Raw genomic sequence first — 18,497 nt, forward strand, 5'->3', positions numbered from 1 at the left:
CTGCTTCTGCTTCTGCTTCTACTTTTGTTGCTGTGATTGTAATTAAATTTACTTACTCGAACGAGATATCCTCCAACTCCTTACTGACAGTGTCAACAAGTTGTTTGTCTGCTTCTGAATCCTATATGTACATAAATCCTTGTGCTTTAATATCAATTCAGCCCAACCAATTACCAGAAATAAAAATAAAAAATAAAAATTTAAAAGGCAACAAATAAAGTAAAAATAAAGTTACCTGCTCGTTTCCAAGACCCCATCCAGGCATAGAATCATCCACGAAATCAGCTTCGTCCATGGCAGCCAGGCGCTCTTTCTGGATTTTCAATGCTTCCTTTTCTTCTTCACGCATTTCTTCCAAGTCAGAGACATCCTCGGCATTATAGTAAGCTTTCTTGGATTGACCCCAAGTTTTGTCTAGGGTGGATAAAGTTTATCAAGAAATAAAGTAAGTATTAAGGTTTTTTCCTTTCCTTTTCTTTTCTTTTTTTGGCTAATAAATGTGCATTGCTTCCTGTCTTTCTCTTTCTTTGCTTTTCTTTTCTTTTCTTTTCATTTCATTTCTTTTCTTTTCTTTTCCTCGTGTTTCCAAACAGCTCTAAATTATTTGCATAAAACCAACAATACTTCAAATAAAATAAAGACAGCCTAACAAACAAACAAAAGGAAGACTTGTAAGAATAGAAAATCTACACCCACCCTCAACTTCCTCTTCTCCTTCTTCATCTTCTCCCATAATATCATCATCTGAGAGCTCTTCTTCTTCTTCATCTTCATCTGATCCAAGTCCTTCGAGTCCATACACTTCTTCCACGCCTTCGTCATCATCTAAGAAAAATTTTTAATATATATATACTTTTTTTTTAATCCCTGCTTTGTATTTTATTCTTTCTTTCTTTCATTTATTCATTCGTCCGTTCATTTCATTTCATTTTTTTTTTAGTGATTCTTACCATCGTCCATTCTACGTCCAAATTTGGCATCGTTCAAAAGAACCTTTTCTCTTTCGTCATGGACTGTGATAATGATAACAGTAAAGCTTTATGAGTTACTTTCTTTTTTTCTTTTTTGTAGTTGTTGGAATTACTCTTTTTTTTTTCTAATTTTTTCTCCAAGTATACATTTTCAAATGTATAATATTGTTCCCTCTCCTCTCCTTTCTTTTCTTCCTCTTCTTCTCCCACTCCGGGATTATAAACGTACAATCGTCTTCTGAATCGTGTTCAATGTCATTCCATGTATTGATTGCTTTGATTTTGCCGTTATTGCGATCATCATTGCGATCGGATCCGTCACGGAAAACTGGTGTTCTCTTCTTTCCCATGCTGTTTATTTTTTTTTTTAAAAAAAAAAGAAATAGTAACAAAAACAGTTCAATGCTCGAATGTAGTAAATTATGTAAATGTATATACACACCTATAACTTCTTTGACTTTATTAAAGTCTTTCAAAAAAAGGAAAAAAGCAAAAAAAAAAGGGGGGCGGGGTTAAAAGGTTTTTGGAATAGGTCTGCCTTGGTGGCTTACACAAATCCAAAAGTGGAAATATGTACAAATAACGAGTCACAACAGTACATTTCACTTTTGATACTAGCCATTGGCACAAAGTCTTACCTGTCTATCTTTTCTCTTACACACACACACACACACACACACATATATATATATATATATAAATAAATATATACAACGCACATCTATACACACATACATTTAAAAATTCTTTTTTTTTGAAAAAAAAGGAAAACTAAAAACCAAAAAAGAAATAAAGAGAGAGAGAGACTTGCGATTCTTATGGATTCAATTGAACATTCAGACTTTGCCAAACGAAAGTTTCTTGCAAAGGGAGTCGGAGACGCAGCTACGAAAGAGTACATTGCAAACAAGTACCTAAGTTCTGGAACAGATGAAAATAAAAAGAAAAAGAAGAGAAAGATAGGCGCCAAGAAGATTCGCAGAGGAAATATTGGAATTGTAGATGAAGAAGAGTTTGGATGGAAGCAAATCGGCACCCGTGATGAAGAAGAAGCAGAGACGAAACGGTATCAAGAAGAGCAGGAACGACTGATGGCAGAGGCCGCGGAGAGCAAAGAGGCGGCAAAATCACGCGCGAGTAGCTGGCAGACAATCCGAGGGGAAGAACAGACAGACTATAGAGGAGAGGATGATAATGATAATGATGATAGCGAGCTCGAAGACGAAAAACCCATGATTGTGTCTCAGGAAGAAGCAGGATCACGGAGAGATAGAGGAGAAGAGGGAGGAGGAGGGCCACGAATGTCGAGTGGACAAAAGGCAGGCCTATTGACAAGCCACGAGCTTAAGGCTGAAGCAGCAAGAGCACGAGAATTGGAGCTCAAGGCACTGCAAAGGCTAAAAGAGGATAGTCAAGGGCAGGGTACAGAAACAGTCTATCGTGACGCTACAGGGCGAAAGATAGACCCGAAGATTAAAAAAGCTGAGGAGGCACGGGCAAAGAAGGAAGCAGACGAGAGAGAATCAAGACGAATGGAATGGGGCAAGGGGCTTGTTCAACGTGAGGAAGCTCAAGCTGAATTGAAGAGACTCAAAGAGGAAAAGGATAAGCCGTTGGCAAGGTATTTATTATATATATATTATTTTATTTTAAAGGGCTATTCAAGAATTCAAGCAAGAGAGAAAGAGAGAGAAATAGGTGAAAAGGGGAGAGGTAGTGTATAGATTTGCGTTTGTGTTTGTGTTTGTGTTTGTATTTGTGTTGTGTGTTGTGTTGTGTTGTGTTGTGTTGTGTTTTGTGCGTGCGTGTGTGTGTGTTTTTTTGTTTTTGTTTTTGTTTTTGTTTTTGTGCTTTTGTGCTGCTTATTGCCAGGAGGGATGATCTCTACTTGGTTATTCTATTAGGAGTTCATTTAGTACAAAAGAAATCAAGGGGACTTAGAGAAGGTTGTAAGATGCCTCGACACGGAAAGGGATATAACAGAGGAGGAGGTGTTGAATAATTAGACGGAAGAAAAGAGGTTTGTAGAACAAGGCTTAGTTTAGGTTGGGCTCAGATATACAATAGACATTATTTCTATATTTCTTTTACACACGCACACGCACACGCACATACATAAACATAAGCATAAGCATAAGCATAAGCATAAACATACATATGTGTGTATTTATATACGCGTACATACATGCACAGATTATTATTACTTTATATATATATATATATATCGTTTGTATATATCAAATATCAAATTAGCCAAACATACATATAAATATAAACATAAGCACAAGCACAAATACACATTGTTTAGAAGAACAATACAGGGAAAATTTTTGTCTTTCTTTTTTGAGGAGAGGTTGAGGAGAGGAGGGGGGGAGAAGATCCAGAAAAGAAAAGAAAAGAAACAAAAAAGCATAAAAATATTAAGAGTAATAAGAATAAGAATAATAGTAATTAATACTTGGAAAATGGACAATTGATAATGAACATAACGCTAATGGTACTTATGATCTTTTTTTATTATTATATATATACTTCTTTTGTTTTGTACTCTAGATATGTTGACGATGAAGATTATAACCAAGGCCTTAAAGACAGAGATAGATGGAATGACCCTGCGGCAGGTTTCTTGACTGTAAGGCTCTTTTTTCTTTTTCTTCTTCATTAATGTGCTATAGTATATACACGCACATACATACATACATACATACAAAAAAGAAAAATAAAAGGGAGGGAGGGAGAGGGGGTGAAAGACAAGGTATTATTTTTATTTTTATTTTTGGGATTAACAAAACCAATTATTACTGTTATTATTCTGTAGAAAAAAACCAAAGGTAAATCAAGTGTTTCAAGACCCAGTTACAAAGGACCTTGGAAGCCAAACCGGTTTATGATTCCACCCGGTTATCGGTGGGATGGTGTGGACCGTTCGAATGGGTTCGAGGACACCTTTTTGTTACATTTGAACCAAAAGAAGTCTTTGGCAGCCGAAGCCCATGCTTGGTCTACAGAGGATATGTAAAAATAAAATAAAAAGTATTTATTTATTTATTTATTTATTTATTTATTTATGCATTTATGTATTTATGTATAATTAATTAATTAATTATATGTACAATAATATATACAAGTAATACTTTCCTGTCTATTGTGATTGTTTATCTGTGGCAACTTGCACTCATTCACACATATATACATAATATAATCTGATATAATATAATATTGAACTTGACTTGTCGTCTAGTAAAAAAGTATTATTATTATTATTATTATTATTATTTCTTAAATTTCCCCTTTAGGTCTCCTCTAATCAACCACGTCTCTATTATCCTTTTTACTACAATGGGTTAAAAAACACCGGTTCTCCTATTTTTTAATATATGTAAAAGGGAAAAGTTGTTAGGTCTGTATTATACTTGTCAATAAGTTGTATCCATTGTAAAGATCTGCGAATAACTTTGAGACAACGCCTTCAAATAATAGTCTAACCTACACCCAAAATTGCTAAATTTTGTTCCTTAATTTTAGTATTATTAATTATACTGAGCACACACTATACATAGACAAGCAGGCAGACAGGCAGGCAGACAGGCAGATACGCACATATATATATATATATATATACTTATACTTATATACACATAGACATACACACATATACAGCTACAGCTACAGCTACAGCTACAGCTACAGCCACAGCCACAGCTACAGCTACAGCTACAGCTACAGCTACATACATATATACATATATATATATATATATATATATATATATAGGATATTTAGGATATATTTATACATGTATATTTTAATAAAAAAAAATTTCTAAACAATATATAAAGGTCCATGATCATTTAACGACAAGGTTATTCCACTTTCAATACACAAATACAAATACAAATACAAATACAAATACAAATACAAACACAAAAATGAAATCTACTTGTACACTTCCTCCACTTGCAGATCTACTCTTGCTCGCTCGTTCACCAAACATGGATTCTCAAATGAGTGGATATTATCCACCAATCTGGTCACCTCGGCCTTCTTCACCCAGCCAATCCTTGTCTTCTATTCCCACTGCCCCTTACAATCCTCACCCGCTCAAGGCCAAGCGTAAAAGAGCCTCTGCACCTCAACTCGCAGTCCTAAACCGTGTGTTTAGCCAGACATACTTTCCATCGACAGAACTGCGAATTGATCTCGGAAAACAGTTAAATATGAGTCCTCGTACTGTCCAGATCTGGTTCCAAAACAAGCGCCAGGCTCTTCGCACTCGCGGAAAACTATCCGATAAATGCGAATACTTTCAAGAGAACGATCACCATCATCACTATCATTATCAGGAACAGCCGCAACAACATTTAGTTCCTCTCATGAGCCCCCCACGCTCACCACCTTCTTCTGATATTTACCCACACTTTCACCCGCATTCGAATCACTCTTTATCATCACCCCACTCTTACCAAAATGAAATCTCCAGAACCCTACCACCAGCCCGCATCTCACTTCCTCCACTTCGCCTGTCGCCATCATCCTATCCTCACAGCCCTGTATCGCCTTTCCCAAGTCCAGATTCAATTTACTCTATTTTCTTTAGAGAGTAATTTGATCGACTTGAAATTATTATCATCCGAATGATAACATTAACATAATCAATATAATTTACCAGCCACAACTGCTACGATCAAACTTTATCATCAACACCTCACTCTCACTCTCACTCTATACTCTCTCATGCGACCGACCAAGATAAAACGCCTATATACAACTCCAACGAATCATATATCACTCAAAGAAAAATATACCAAAAAATATATATATATACACCAAAACTTACAAGGACAAGACCAAAGACAATACAGAATTGCGACATTTGCAATACAAACCACCCGAAAAAAAATCCCTTTTCTATCCATTGTTCGATCAATTATTCTGACTATAACTATCCATATTACTACTACTTTAACTATTATTACTATTATTATTATTATTATTATTATTATTATTATTTTTGCGCCGTGTATAGTCGTCATTTCTTTTTCTTTTTCTTTATGTCTTGTTCATTTCTCCCTTTCTTCTTAAACCAGCCTTTTTTTCTTATGCACCTTTTTTATACTGAAAAAGAGAAAAGAGAAAAATACCTGCTGTTTTGTCTTTCTTTTCGTATTATGTTTGCCTTATGTTCTTTACTCTAGTTCTTGTATATGTCATGCTTTTTTTCTATCTATCTATCTATCTATCTATCTATATATATATTCTTATATATATATATATATATAATCATTCTTATAGTTTATTCTTTTTTTTTTCTTTATTGCCATAGATCTTTAAACGCAAATAACCTTTTGTCTTTTTACACACTCACACTCATATTCATATTCATATTCACATTCATATTCACATTCACACTTGCAAATATATTTATATAAAGAATTGTTATATAGATTGTCTCTGCTCATTTTGGCTTTATATATATAAAAATATCTTATTTATTTAATAAGTTAATAAATAAATAAATTCAAAATATATATATATATATATACTATTTCCCCTCTCTTTTATATGCTTCCCCTCGTCCTTCAAAAGAAAACCACTCTAATTTTCATTTCAAGACACCCCTTCATAAACGATGATCTTTTGGCCATTATCTCTCTTGGTTTGTGTGAGTTTATTCTTATTATTATTATTTTGTTTATTTCTTCACTACAAGACAGCAAACAATATCATCAACAGAAATAAGAAATATATATACAATTAATTAATTAATTAATTAATTAATTAAAGAAGTGGTGACATTTAAGAGTGCATTATCATACGTTAATATTAACAATTCCTTTGTGTGTGTATATATATATATACATATTGCAATAATAAAATGAAGAACAAGTAGAAGAAGTAGTATAAGAATGGTAATAAACATAATAATAACTCTTTTTTCTTCTTTTCTTGTTTTATTAAATTATCTTTTAAGGCTATGTAAAAGAAAAGAAAAAAAAAAACTTAAAGTCGCAAAGGAGAAATAAATGGTTTGTTGTGAAATTGATTTGAAACCAAAGTTTTGGAAAGGTAAAAGGAAGAAGCTTTAGATAATGATTTACAAACAAACAAAAAAAGATATATGGTTTCTGTAATCGTCATAGTTTCTGTCTTTAATAGAGAAAAAGAGGTGATGAGCTATCCAGATTAACTATATATATTTTTTTGGAATCGATTTTGGGAATCAAAATCAGCGATCTCAGAAAACAAAACAAAATCTGGAATGCTTTCTTCTCCTTGTAGATTCTGTATTCTTTAATATTTATATTGACACGACACGACACTATACGAAACTACACTATACAGGAAGAAATAGGAAAAGGTTTTTAGATATATATTATTTTGAATTTATATATATAATTGTAAAATTGATATCCTCACCTTGCAGGTCAATTTGATTTTTCATTTATACTTTTTGTGAAATGTTTGTATATATAAGATTTTGAAAGGAGTATATACACAACCATTCTAGATTTCATTAATCTATTCTATTATATTCTATTATATTCTGAAAGTTGTACAACACAGACACCCAACTTGTTTTATGGGTGGGTGAGTGAAATAGGGCATTATAGTCAGATACTCCAATGAGTATGTCTGTGTAAATCCGTTGAATAGCCTACTGGATAGCTAAAAGTTGGTTGGTTTTGTATTCTAGCTCTATTGATTAGACTATTTATGTATAGTATGTCTCTATAACATTTTTACTTGGATTTCTTGGACTTCTAGTCCGAGCGCTTTAGCATTATAACTTATATTACATGTTACTCTTATTATAATTATTTTAATAATATAATATAAAATAAAGTAAGACAATTGTATTACTTTCTCCTAGATTTTATTCTTCTTCTTCTTCTTCCTTTTTTCCCAAAACTTAACAGCCCTATTAAAATTGATAGCCATTGTTTAATATATGTATATTCAGTCGTACAGTCTATTTATTTATTTTATGTGTTGCGTTGTGTCGTGTAGTATATATTAATATTATATTCCTTTATTTTATATCTGCCTGTCTGTCTGTATGTACCTTTTTGACAAAATAAGACCTCCTTCATTACATCTATATACATCTAATAATATTCTATTACTCCCTCTTTAAAGCATTATATTAATATAATATATAAATCTTGTTCTTTTTTTTTTCTTTCTCTTTTTCTTAAAATGTATATAGATAATCAATTATCAATTATCAGTTATCAGTCCCTATATACTATAATAATGCCATTGGATAATATCAATAAAAATAAGAATTATACGTCTTTCACCTTCTATCTTTAAAGGAGAAGAACAAAATATAGAACTATCGACAAGGGGTGCAAGTGTTGTATGGCGCGGAAAATATCAATTAGATAAAATATAATGCGTATATAGATACCTACATATCCTTGTACATTGTTATAAGGATTCTGTCTGTCAAATGTGTATAAGTATAGATATAAATAACTGTATCTATATCTATATTTATGCATGTGCATTACTGGTTTAATATCCATCTTGTAAATAATCTACAGTACATTGAAAATTTTGTCTTTTTTTTTTCTTTTTTTCTTGTTGTAATATTCTTCATATAGACTTTACATGCACCTGTACTTGTACTTGTACTTGTACTTGTACTTGAACTTGAACTTCTTGAAATAGAATAAATCAACATTATAGCCATTCTTATTGACTTTTTTTTAAAAAAATTTATTTTTTTTTAAAAAAAAATTCTACTAGGAAACCGGGGTTAGCTCTCCTACGCACGCACAAAGTAAATCCTAGTCAGAAAAAGAAAAGATACCAACAACAACAACAACAAGAAAGTTGGAAAGGCTAATAAGGGGTGGGGAAGAATTTTCACTTTCTTTTTGGTTTTTTTATTTTATTTGATGAATTGGGTTTATTTCTTGTATGTATTTGAGTGAGTGAGTGAGTGAAAAGTTGTGACACTGATACACAAATGCAATGTTCATATTTAACTAACAAAAATCTCATATTTAAACAAGCCAGACTCTAAATTGACTTTTACGCAATATGATTCAACAGATTATTAGATACCAAGGCTCATGTCATTCTAAAGTCTTTAGTACTGCAATCAAAATAATAATACTAGCAATAATAATAATACAAGATTTGAACCCTAATATATATATATATATTAATTTATTTCATTTTCTTAATCTTTTTTTTTTATAATACAGTATAGTATTATGATAATGATAGTAGTAATAGTAATTAATGTATGCATTGGACTTTTACATTTGGCGGGCAGTATACGGACCAGATCCCAGGCTATAATCAAAGCCAAATATAGCCATAGCCATAGCCATAGCCACCCACACACACACAACCACACTATATTTATATACACATTTCATTTCATTTCATTTCATTTCATTTCATTTCATTACAGATATTGAAACCAATTAATACAACCAAGTGATGTGTTGAGTACATGGTTTGAATTTCTTCTTATTATTATTATTTTAAACAAAACAAAAAGAAACTTTGAAAATGAACCCTTATTTTAAATTATTTATTATATTATAATTGTTGTTGTATTTGATGCAAATCCAAATGCAAATGCAGATGTAAAGTGTAGATGTATGTACTTAGCCACACGCTGGCTGGCTGGATTGACAGACAGAAAGACAGACAGACAGACAGATAAATATACATATATAAAGTATAAAAGGGGGGAGAACTAGGCGTTTGATATAAGAGAAGTTGGATGGCTGGGGTCTCCTTTTTGTTAAGGGATGCACGTGGTAATAATGCACACGTCCCCTTCCTTCTCCTATTCAACCACAAGACTAAATTTATATATTTTTTATATTTAACATCTTTCAAACAAGCATAGTCAATTGGCCAAGTGTACAGCCAACCACATACTGTGCACATACATATACATATCTATATATTTAGATATGTTAAAATCGTACAGCTACTGCATGGCTCACAGCCTATTTTTATATACCAGTATCTAAGAACAAGAAATTAAGAAGAGTACAAAGAAACGCGAGTCAAGTACAACACAAGATCCCTTGTTTTCTTTCTTTCTTTCTCTTATTTAGTCAATTGAACAGTATCTGTAGAAACAGAATACCAAACCTTTCCTTTTTCTTCTTCTTTTGTTTGAAAAATATTCTTGTTACAAGTAGATAATTAAAGCTTCTCCGCTGTACAACAATCAAGACACTTCATTACACGTGTTTGATATCTCTAATTATCATTATTATTATTATTATTATTATTATTATTATTATTATTATAGTCATCAGTATTACTACTATCACCATAGTAATAGCAAAGATGCATTTCTGTTTTTTTTCTTCTTTGGTATTTATTGGTAGATAATACACGCATATATATATATATATATTATGTAGGTAGAATATATAAATTCAGTCAATTATAACACTGGTTTACAAACAATGATTAAAAAACACAAAAAATAAGGTAAAGTAAAGTATAAAAAAAAAAGTAAAGTGTATGTATATACATGTAAAGGTAATTCAATTGGTAGAGAGAGAGAGAGAGAGAGATTAATAAGAGGTTAAATATGAATAGGTTGATAATATATGTAGCGTACGCGCGCGTATATGTGGCGTATGTGTAAGTATGTGTAGTGTATATAAAATGTAGATAATATCAATTTAAACTATTATGCATTTTCACTCGTAAATTCAACATAGGATTCTGGTATCAACCCAGTGTCTTCATTTACATCCGCAATTAACCAGCCCTGTTATACGTATATAGGTATAGATTATTATTATTATTATTATTTTTAAAAAAAAAAAAAAAAAAAAGATGAAAATGAGTAAATTTGAATTTGACTTTTTCTTCTTCTTCTTCTTCTTTATAATCATATTTATATATAATTGTCTGACTTACATGACATTGTCTGTATTGAACCCAGACAAGTTGGCCAGCCTTCATTGCAATCTCATATTCAGTTTCTGGGTAAAAATCGTAAAGAACGCGTGCTTGTCGGCCGGTGAACTCTGAACTCGAGAGAGAGATTTCAGATAGTCGATGAGATGATCGTTTGTTCGATTCAAATAATTTTCCGTGGTGAAGTGAAGAGGTAGCTGGGTAGGCAAAATCACGAATGATTACATTGAAATCTACACAATTGATGATGTATAGAAAGATCATTTAGCCTTCTAACTCTATTTTAGAGATGTATAAATGTATATAAATTTTGTATTACACAACTATAATTCTAATAATTATTAAAGGTATACTTGCTTGGTGTTTGAATTTGTGTTTGTGTTTGAATTTGTGTTTGTGTTTGTGTTTGAATTTGAATTTGTGTTTGGGTAGGTACAGGTGCAGGCATTAATGTTGGTGTTGGCGTTGGCGTTGGTGGTGATGAGGTCTCGTTACCCAATACAGGCTTTGGTTTTTGTATAAATATAATGCAATTACAAGTCCATAGATTTACGCAAATAAATAAATATATTAGTAATTGATACAGACATGCGCATATCTCTTTCCCTCTTTCTCTCTCTCTCTTTTACATATATATATATATATTTATATCTATGTATGTGTGTGGGTATTTACCGGTCCAGCCGCCTCCAAAGATGAGGGTGTATTAGGAGGTACATTAATGTCTTTTTCTTCTTCTTCGTCTTTGATTTCATTTTCCAGGCTTTTCTTTTCAGAGTTACAAACTAAAGAGACCCTGTGACGTTCGGTACAGATAGCTTCAATCGGTTTCTGTTGTGAATCTCGTAGGGCGGCATGCTCTTTGAGTTCTTTAGGTGATGAGATTGAAACGCTTTCATCATTAGAAGAACAAGACGTAATGGACGTATTACTGTCTTGGCGGGTGAGTTGGGTTTTTGGTCTGAAGGGTTTTGTCGATTGGTTCTTTCGAGTGACCTATTTTAAATACATAGAATGTAGAATGTAATAAAGTCATTTAGTCATTTAGTCATTTTAGTCATTTTAGTCAGTCAGCTTTTATTTTATTTTTTATTTATTTATTTTATTTTATTTTATTTGGTAGAGGGTGTAGTTATTGTGAATGAAAAAAAAAAGACTAGGTATTGGAATATAATGTACTCAAGGGACCATTACCTTTTTCACCAATAGTGCAAATGTGATTAGGGTAGAGAGACTCATAATACTAGTAGGTCATAAAACTACTGGACTTGAATAAATAATAATAATAATCTGTATAAAGATAGATAGATAGATAAAGAAGAAAGGAAAGGAAAGGAAAGGTGTGGGTTGTGTGTAGTAGGTAACAATTGGCAGTGACCGAGGGTGTGCAAAGACAAAGAAGAAGAGTAAAGAAAAGAGAGTATGGGTTGGTTGGAAGGCTAAGCCTTGGCGCTTGTGGAGATAAAGAAAGAAAGAAAGAAAGAGAGAGAGAGAGAGGGAAAAAATGGGCGGCAAAAATCACAAATTTGATGATGATTACAATAATAATAATAATAATAAATTCTAATTAATGTTTTTTTTAAAAAAAAAAACTATAATATATTGTATATATTGTATATATATATATATAATATAAAGAGAGAGAGACAGGAGAAGGGAAAGAGAGGGAGAGGAAGGGGGGAGAAGGGTGGGGATTATTATTATTATTATTATTTTGGGTGGGAGACACGAAAAAGACAGATGGCTTCCAAGTTTTATATATTAAACAATATTTCTTGTGTTGCATTTGAGACTCCAGTTGAGCTGTAATTGGTTTAATTCATCAACCAACGTAGTACCACTTGTTATCGGCCTCTCCAGGGTTATTGCTCTAAAATAAAATAAATATAAGGTCAATATAAACCCTTAGATTATGTGTTTATTTACTTTTTTTACTTCTTGACTAGGCTTGATCGATTTACTGCTGGTTGTATATGGAGAACCCTTAATGGTGACATTTGCACTACAGAATAGACGCAAAATAAAATATTAATATTAATATTATTATTAATGGCAATCAATAACTTGAATAAGGTTGGTTTGGTGATCCAAAATAATAATAATCATAATCATAATCGTAATCGTAATCGTAATAATGCTCACACTGCCAAATCATGTGTATCAGCCTTGGCGGGAGTATCTCCCTTGATCAGTTTTTGCCAGGCTTCATGTGTCTCTTCAATAATGGTATTTGCATATGCCTAAGATATATCCACAGTTACAGTCAAATAAATAATTTTTTTTGCGTTACCTTGTCTTTGCATTGACCATCAAAAGCAAACTCGTTTTCAGGTTTACCATCAGGGACCTTGTAAATCTTGAACCAGCGATAAGTGGCGTCCAAAAGTCCCGGGAAATGGGTCTCGACATCCTTGATATCTAGTTATCTCAATATATATACATATTAGCTAAATTATTTTTGTTTCTATTTCTATTTCTATTTCCTGTTTGCTTACCATGTACTTTGTTGGCCAATGGATCTTTTGTGTCAATCGCAATCACCTTCCAATCAGTCTCTCCTTCGTCCAATAGAGCCATCACTCCAAGAACCTTGACTTCCTTAACCTCGCCTGCTACACCCAATTTCTCTCCAATCTCACACACATCAATCGGATCATTGTCTCCACGTGCATTCGTATCTGGGTTAGACTGTGTAGGGTCCTCCCATGTCTAAAATGTATATACATACATATGTAGGTATGTAGGTATGTAGGTATGTATACATGTATGTATATATGTGTTACCACTTTAAGCAATCTTGCCTTTATATAGATTGTATACATGTACATGTACTAATCAATTGGTCAATTGATTGGTTGGTTGATTGATTTACCTGCGGCAATGCGCCATAATTCCACAAATATCCCTTGTATGGAAAACAGTTACGAACAAATCGAACCTTGCCCTTTTTGACATCTTGCTTCAATGGATTAAACTCTTCTCCAGTAGCAACCTTTTATATGTATATTTATTTATTTATTTATTATTATTATTATTATTATTATTTGGATTTTAATCAATTAATAAAGCAAATGATATAATTTTAATATATATATAGATAGATAATATACAAAAAAAAAAGAAACTTTACTTCAATTTTGGCATTTGTCCATCGAGGAATTTCAACGACCATATTCAAAACTGACTTTTCAGTGTTGGTAAAAAGAGGAATGTCATGGAAAGGAGAAATAATCTGACCATCCTTCTCTAAATACAACCATTAGTTTTTTTTTTAAAAAAAAAAAAAAAGAAAAGAAAGAAAGAATGCATATAAAGTATATATAAATGAACTTGTGTTGGTAATCATTCCTCACCAATATAAATACGATGAGATTCAGTGAATGGTGTTCCTGTTGCCAAGCGAGTATAGTTTGACATTGCTCTTATTGACATTCTTGTTGCAGAATGAAAATTAAGGTTGTTAGATCGCATTCCAGTAATCAAGAAATTCATTTCAAAAAAAAAAAAATATGTAATAGCAATAATAAAGAATTTTGTCTACACAATTGTATATCTTTTTTTTTTTTGTCTTTCTTTCTAAATAAACGTATTTGACTCCTATCCTCTTCCTTGATATTCAGGGACCTTGTTTTAATTTTTAATTTTTCTTAAATAAAATAAAATAAATAGAAATGTATGCTGTAAAACTACTCGCCGTCACACCACGTGAAAGTAAAGTCTGAACAAAGAAAGACTTCCTTGAATAGAGAAGTCATCATTTCTAATTTTATTTTTTTTAAAAAGAAAAAGAAGAAGAAGAAAAAAGTGGACAATTCTCAGCTCATCTAAACATTATGCGACCTGACGAACATAAATCAAAGGAATCAAAAAGATACCAAGCTAAGAAATTAAAGCAAGGAGATGCCACTGCAGCAGAGATTGCCGGTGCCCGTAAGATAGCTGCAGCTAAATCACGCGATAAAGGAACCGGAATTGCAGCAATCCGTAGACGAAATGGAGAAGCATTACCACAATCTCAGATCGATGAGCAACGAGAAAGGTCTATTTTGTTTGCACGTCGAAAACTTGGAACGAATGCGGATCGTTACAAAGAAGTATCAGCCGAAGGTTAGTGTACTCGATACATAAATATAAATATCAAATGTTTCTATATATGTATATATGTATATACATATATATATATATATATCTGTATTTTAGATGAGATTACACAGGACGCAGAGCTTGGTATTGATCGTGAGACGACCGAACTTGTTGGGCTGCTTGAAGAGACAGGTAATTAATAATGATAATAAGGAAATTTGAGTTGGTTTGCATTAGTGTGTGAATTGGGTTTAATTTTAAATGATATGTGTATTAATATGTATATAATTATCAAATGTGATTTGTGTGTATTGTTAATAGACGATACGGCAGCAGGCGCATCTTATTTCAAATTCAAAGAAGAGCAAGTGTGGGATACACAAACAACAGAAGAGCAAGAAGAAGTATGACTTGAATATATCTATATATCCATATCCATATCCATATTTAAATGTATTAAATAGGTATATCGTACAATGATGCAAGTTGATTTTGATTCGTTTGAAGGGATACTTCAACAAACAGACACAAGAACTTTACTGGGATTATCTGAAAAGGACATTGGTCTGGTAAGACGTGATTTTTGTAATCGTTGGACCAAAAAAAAAATTAAAACACAAAAATACACGCATATACATATGCATATATATATATATATATATATACACCAAAAAAAACAAGGTTGATTGTGTGTTTGAACAAGAACCCATTACTGTCACAAAACCAATTGTTCCTGCGGTTACAAAAAATTCAAAGGGGCTAGTTCTTTTCAAGTCCTTGATTATTACGGAGCCAAAGAAGGAAGTAGATGGGATTTATTTGCGAAATGACGGATCTAATCATCGATCGGCTACAAACAATCCAAAAGCAGCTTTGGTGGATAGCACAAAAGACACAGGTAAAGTACAATTACGAGCAATCGAGTTTGTATATAATTACATATATACAAATCTGTATACCATTGAAATACATTATGGTTTCCTTTTTGCTGTTCAATGTCCAAAAGCGCCTTTTGATAGTACAGTACAATAAAATATCTATATAGCTATTCATGGCAATTAGTAGTAACATGTAATTTATTTTATTTTTCTTGAATATATATTTATATTTATATATAAAAATGTGTATGTGTGGTCATGGCTACATAATGTGTGTATCTCGTATATATATATATATATATATATATTATATATATATAATAGAGGATCTCGATGAATTACTGGCGTTGGATACACCCAAAGTGACAGGTTTGTCATACAAATACTACAATTGAGCACATCATTATTATAATTGTCTGAGATTTACATGCACTATAAACACACACACACACACACACACGCACACACACACATACACAAACAATTATATATGTATATATTATATATGTATATGGGCTGTATTAGAAAATCATTACCCTCCAAGAGGCTTTTCCCACACAACAAAGGAACCCCAAGCAACAAGACCAAGTGTCCCAAAGCCCACTTCTAAAAAAGGTAAAATATACTTTTATATGTAAGAAAAGAAAAAGGAAAAATTACGGCTCACTAATCAATCAACATCTTCTCGCTCCATTTCTTTATCTTTTTTCTTTATATATATATATATATATATATATATATATATATATATAAATGTGTGTATTAGGGTTCGTCTTACCTAAACCCGGAGCCACGCGGATGTCGAAAATGGCTGCCCAGACCACAGAACCAACAGAAGATGAGGCCTGGTTAGATGATATTCTTGGATAACTAAGAAGAAATAAATAAATCAAGGATATTGATTCTTCCGATATTAGTATTGCGATGAATTCTCTTAAGCGTCTCTCTTTAATGATATTGCCTATATTGAAACTAGCCTTTCTTTAGTATCATTAGCATTATTAATAATTAGTGGGAATAAGATAGGATGGCAGGTTGTCAGGCAGGGCTTGTAGACAAGAGCAATTGATTATCAAGCTTATTGTTGTACCTTGGGCTTTTTTTTTCCATGGGCGATTGATTTATTTTTAACACACATGGATTTCAAGTGTACCTTCTTTTGTGGAATATGTCGTTGTACAGCCCTGGGCTTTTTATGTAAATCGTCCGATGAATGATTATCAGAACCGTTTATTACTATATATATCTATTTGTATTGCCTTTGGTTTTTGCGCAGACCTTTCTGTCTGTGTGTCTATAGGCTGTAGCTATATGATCCTGGGTATGGGTATAGGTGTGGGTATGTCTGTGTCTGTGTCTGTGCCTGTGCCTGTGTGGGTGAGTGTAGCAATGGTTTTGTATATAATATTCATTATCCTGTACTACTAGCCACATCTTCTTCCTTCTTCCTTATTCTTCGCTTTCTCTTTTGGTTTTATACGACGCTCACAAGTCCAAAGATACAAACACAAGCAACCAAATAGGAATCATAGCTCTCTGTTCATCTTGAAACAAACAACAACAAAAAAGAAAGATATCTATTTGTGATTCTTCCTTTGCAATCTGGCCAGCCTCAAGCACGAGAGATACATGTGATAAAAAGAAAAAGAAGCATAGGAAAGGGTTATCACACAAGAGTTTCTTGGTCTATTCAGTTTATCTTTCTTCTTCCCAAACCCCCTCGACATACCCCACGCACCTTGCACACTTACGCACCATACGCATACACACCTACGCATACATATATAACTGCGAATCCAAAAAAGATACAGAGAGAGACAGAGAGACAGACCCTTTATTCTACATTGATATTTCTTCCTACATGCCTATCTAAAGTTCATTCCTTTTTCTTTATCAATTCGATTCATTCTTTGTCCTCTTCTTTAAACCAAAAAAAAAGCAACAACAATTCACATCTTCTTGACACTTTAACGACATGTACCCACCTGATATCCCAGAACCCAAAGAAGTCTCTCTTGCCTCTGCCCTATCTTCTGAATTTGCCAAGGAATCAGTACGATCATCAATTTTCAACAATAATAATATTAATAACCGGCCTCTGTCGTCGTACTTTGCTTGTATTGTTCCTTGGTGGAATACATCACACCACAATAAACAAGACAACACCGAAAAATTAGCCTGGTGCTATCGACCACTTAACCACTCCAAATCAGTAGGCTACAGACCCTTCAAGCAAAAGAACCAGTGTATCTTGTGGGAACATGCCCTTCGAATGGAACAAGTCGATTCTGCTGAGCAGGAGGAGTGTCATGTCTGGGAACGTGACAAGAACGGAGTCAAGCGAGACATCAGAGTTATCATTGAAGAACAAGTTGGATTTGTTGCCGATCCTTACCGAACACAGCCGCTGGTCTATGAGGTCAGTGTGTGTAGCATGGTCAAGATGAGCTGGAGACAGAGGTTAATTCAGGCACAAGCTAAAAAGCTCAGATGAAAAAGAAAAAATCTGCTCCATATTTTATTGTACTTTATATCTATCTACACATCTTTATTTATTTTATTTTTTTGAGCTGGTATCATTTAGATGTGGATATTAGATATCCTTTATATCTAAAGCACACCCTCCCCCTTTCTCTTATTCCTTTTCTTTTTC

General features: G+C 32.8%; 6 protein-coding genes across 6 annotated transcripts; 4 read left to right on the forward strand and 2 right to left on the reverse strand.

Moving 5' to 3' along the window:
* The first annotated feature begins 1,767 nt into the window (after positions 1-1,767).
* PHYBLDRAFT_159903 (hypothetical protein) lies at positions 1,768-4,191 on the forward strand. The gene is made up of 3 exons (XM_018434082.1): positions 1,768-2,592; positions 3,525-3,603; positions 3,790-4,191. Exons 1-3 carry the CDS (start codon positions 1,790-1,792, stop codon positions 3,988-3,990), a joined length of 1,083 nt encoding a protein of 360 aa, XP_018287336.1. The 5' UTR covers positions 1,768-1,789; the 3' UTR covers positions 3,991-4,191.
* Positions 4,192-5,074: 883 nt separating this feature from the next.
* On the forward strand, positions 5,075-5,272 carry PHYBLDRAFT_9296 (Homeodomain-like DNA binding domain-containing transcription factor; the record flags this gene model as incomplete). Its single annotated transcript, XM_018443812.1, has 1 exon — positions 5,075-5,272. A coding segment is annotated over one exon (198 nt), but the record flags the coding sequence as incomplete, so codon positions are not given.
* A 1,026-nt stretch (positions 5,273-6,298) lies between these two features.
* PHYBLDRAFT_172549 (hypothetical protein) lies at positions 6,299-8,667 on the reverse strand (the record flags this gene model as incomplete). Its single annotated transcript, XM_018436827.1, has 6 exons — positions 6,299-6,435; positions 7,160-7,253; positions 7,716-7,776; positions 8,035-8,067; positions 8,387-8,417; positions 8,586-8,667. The coding sequence occupies 6 exons, from the start codon at positions 8,665-8,667 to the stop codon at positions 6,299-6,301; spliced, it is 438 nt and encodes a 145-aa protein (XP_018287338.1).
* Positions 8,668-12,705: 4,038 nt separating this feature from the next.
* Positions 12,706-14,375, reverse strand: PHYBLDRAFT_66734 (hypothetical protein; the record flags this gene model as incomplete). The annotated part of the gene is made up of 8 exons (XM_018441682.1): positions 12,706-12,753; positions 12,810-12,885; positions 13,026-13,123; positions 13,174-13,301; positions 13,379-13,592; positions 13,756-13,875; positions 14,014-14,129; positions 14,237-14,375. 8 exons carry the CDS (start codon positions 14,373-14,375, stop codon positions 12,706-12,708), a joined length of 939 nt encoding a protein of 312 aa, XP_018287339.1.
* Positions 14,376-14,716: 341 nt separating this feature from the next.
* On the forward strand, positions 14,717-16,714 carry PHYBLDRAFT_66733 (hypothetical protein; the record flags this gene model as incomplete). Its single annotated transcript, XM_018441681.1, has 8 exons — positions 14,717-14,990; positions 15,084-15,158; positions 15,288-15,370; positions 15,431-15,535; positions 15,648-15,864; positions 16,169-16,213; positions 16,370-16,459; positions 16,611-16,714. The coding sequence occupies 8 exons, from the start codon at positions 14,717-14,719 to the stop codon at positions 16,712-16,714; spliced, it is 993 nt and encodes a 330-aa protein (XP_018287340.1).
* Positions 16,715-17,819: 1,105 nt separating this feature from the next.
* On the forward strand, positions 17,820-18,338 carry PHYBLDRAFT_149699 (hypothetical protein; the record flags this gene model as incomplete). The annotated part of the gene is made up of 1 exon (XM_018432319.1): positions 17,820-18,338. The coding sequence occupies one exon, from the start codon at positions 17,820-17,822 to the stop codon at positions 18,336-18,338; it is 519 nt and encodes a 172-aa protein (XP_018287341.1).
* Between the last annotated feature and the right edge of the window lie 159 nt (positions 18,339-18,497).

The sequence above is a fragment of the Phycomyces blakesleeanus genome (assembly GCF_001638985.1).
Source record: "Phycomyces blakesleeanus NRRL 1555(-) unplaced genomic scaffold PHYBLscaffold_22, whole genome shotgun sequence".
Lineage (NCBI taxonomy): Eukaryota > Fungi > Mucoromycota > Mucoromycetes > Mucorales > Phycomycetaceae > Phycomyces > Phycomyces blakesleeanus.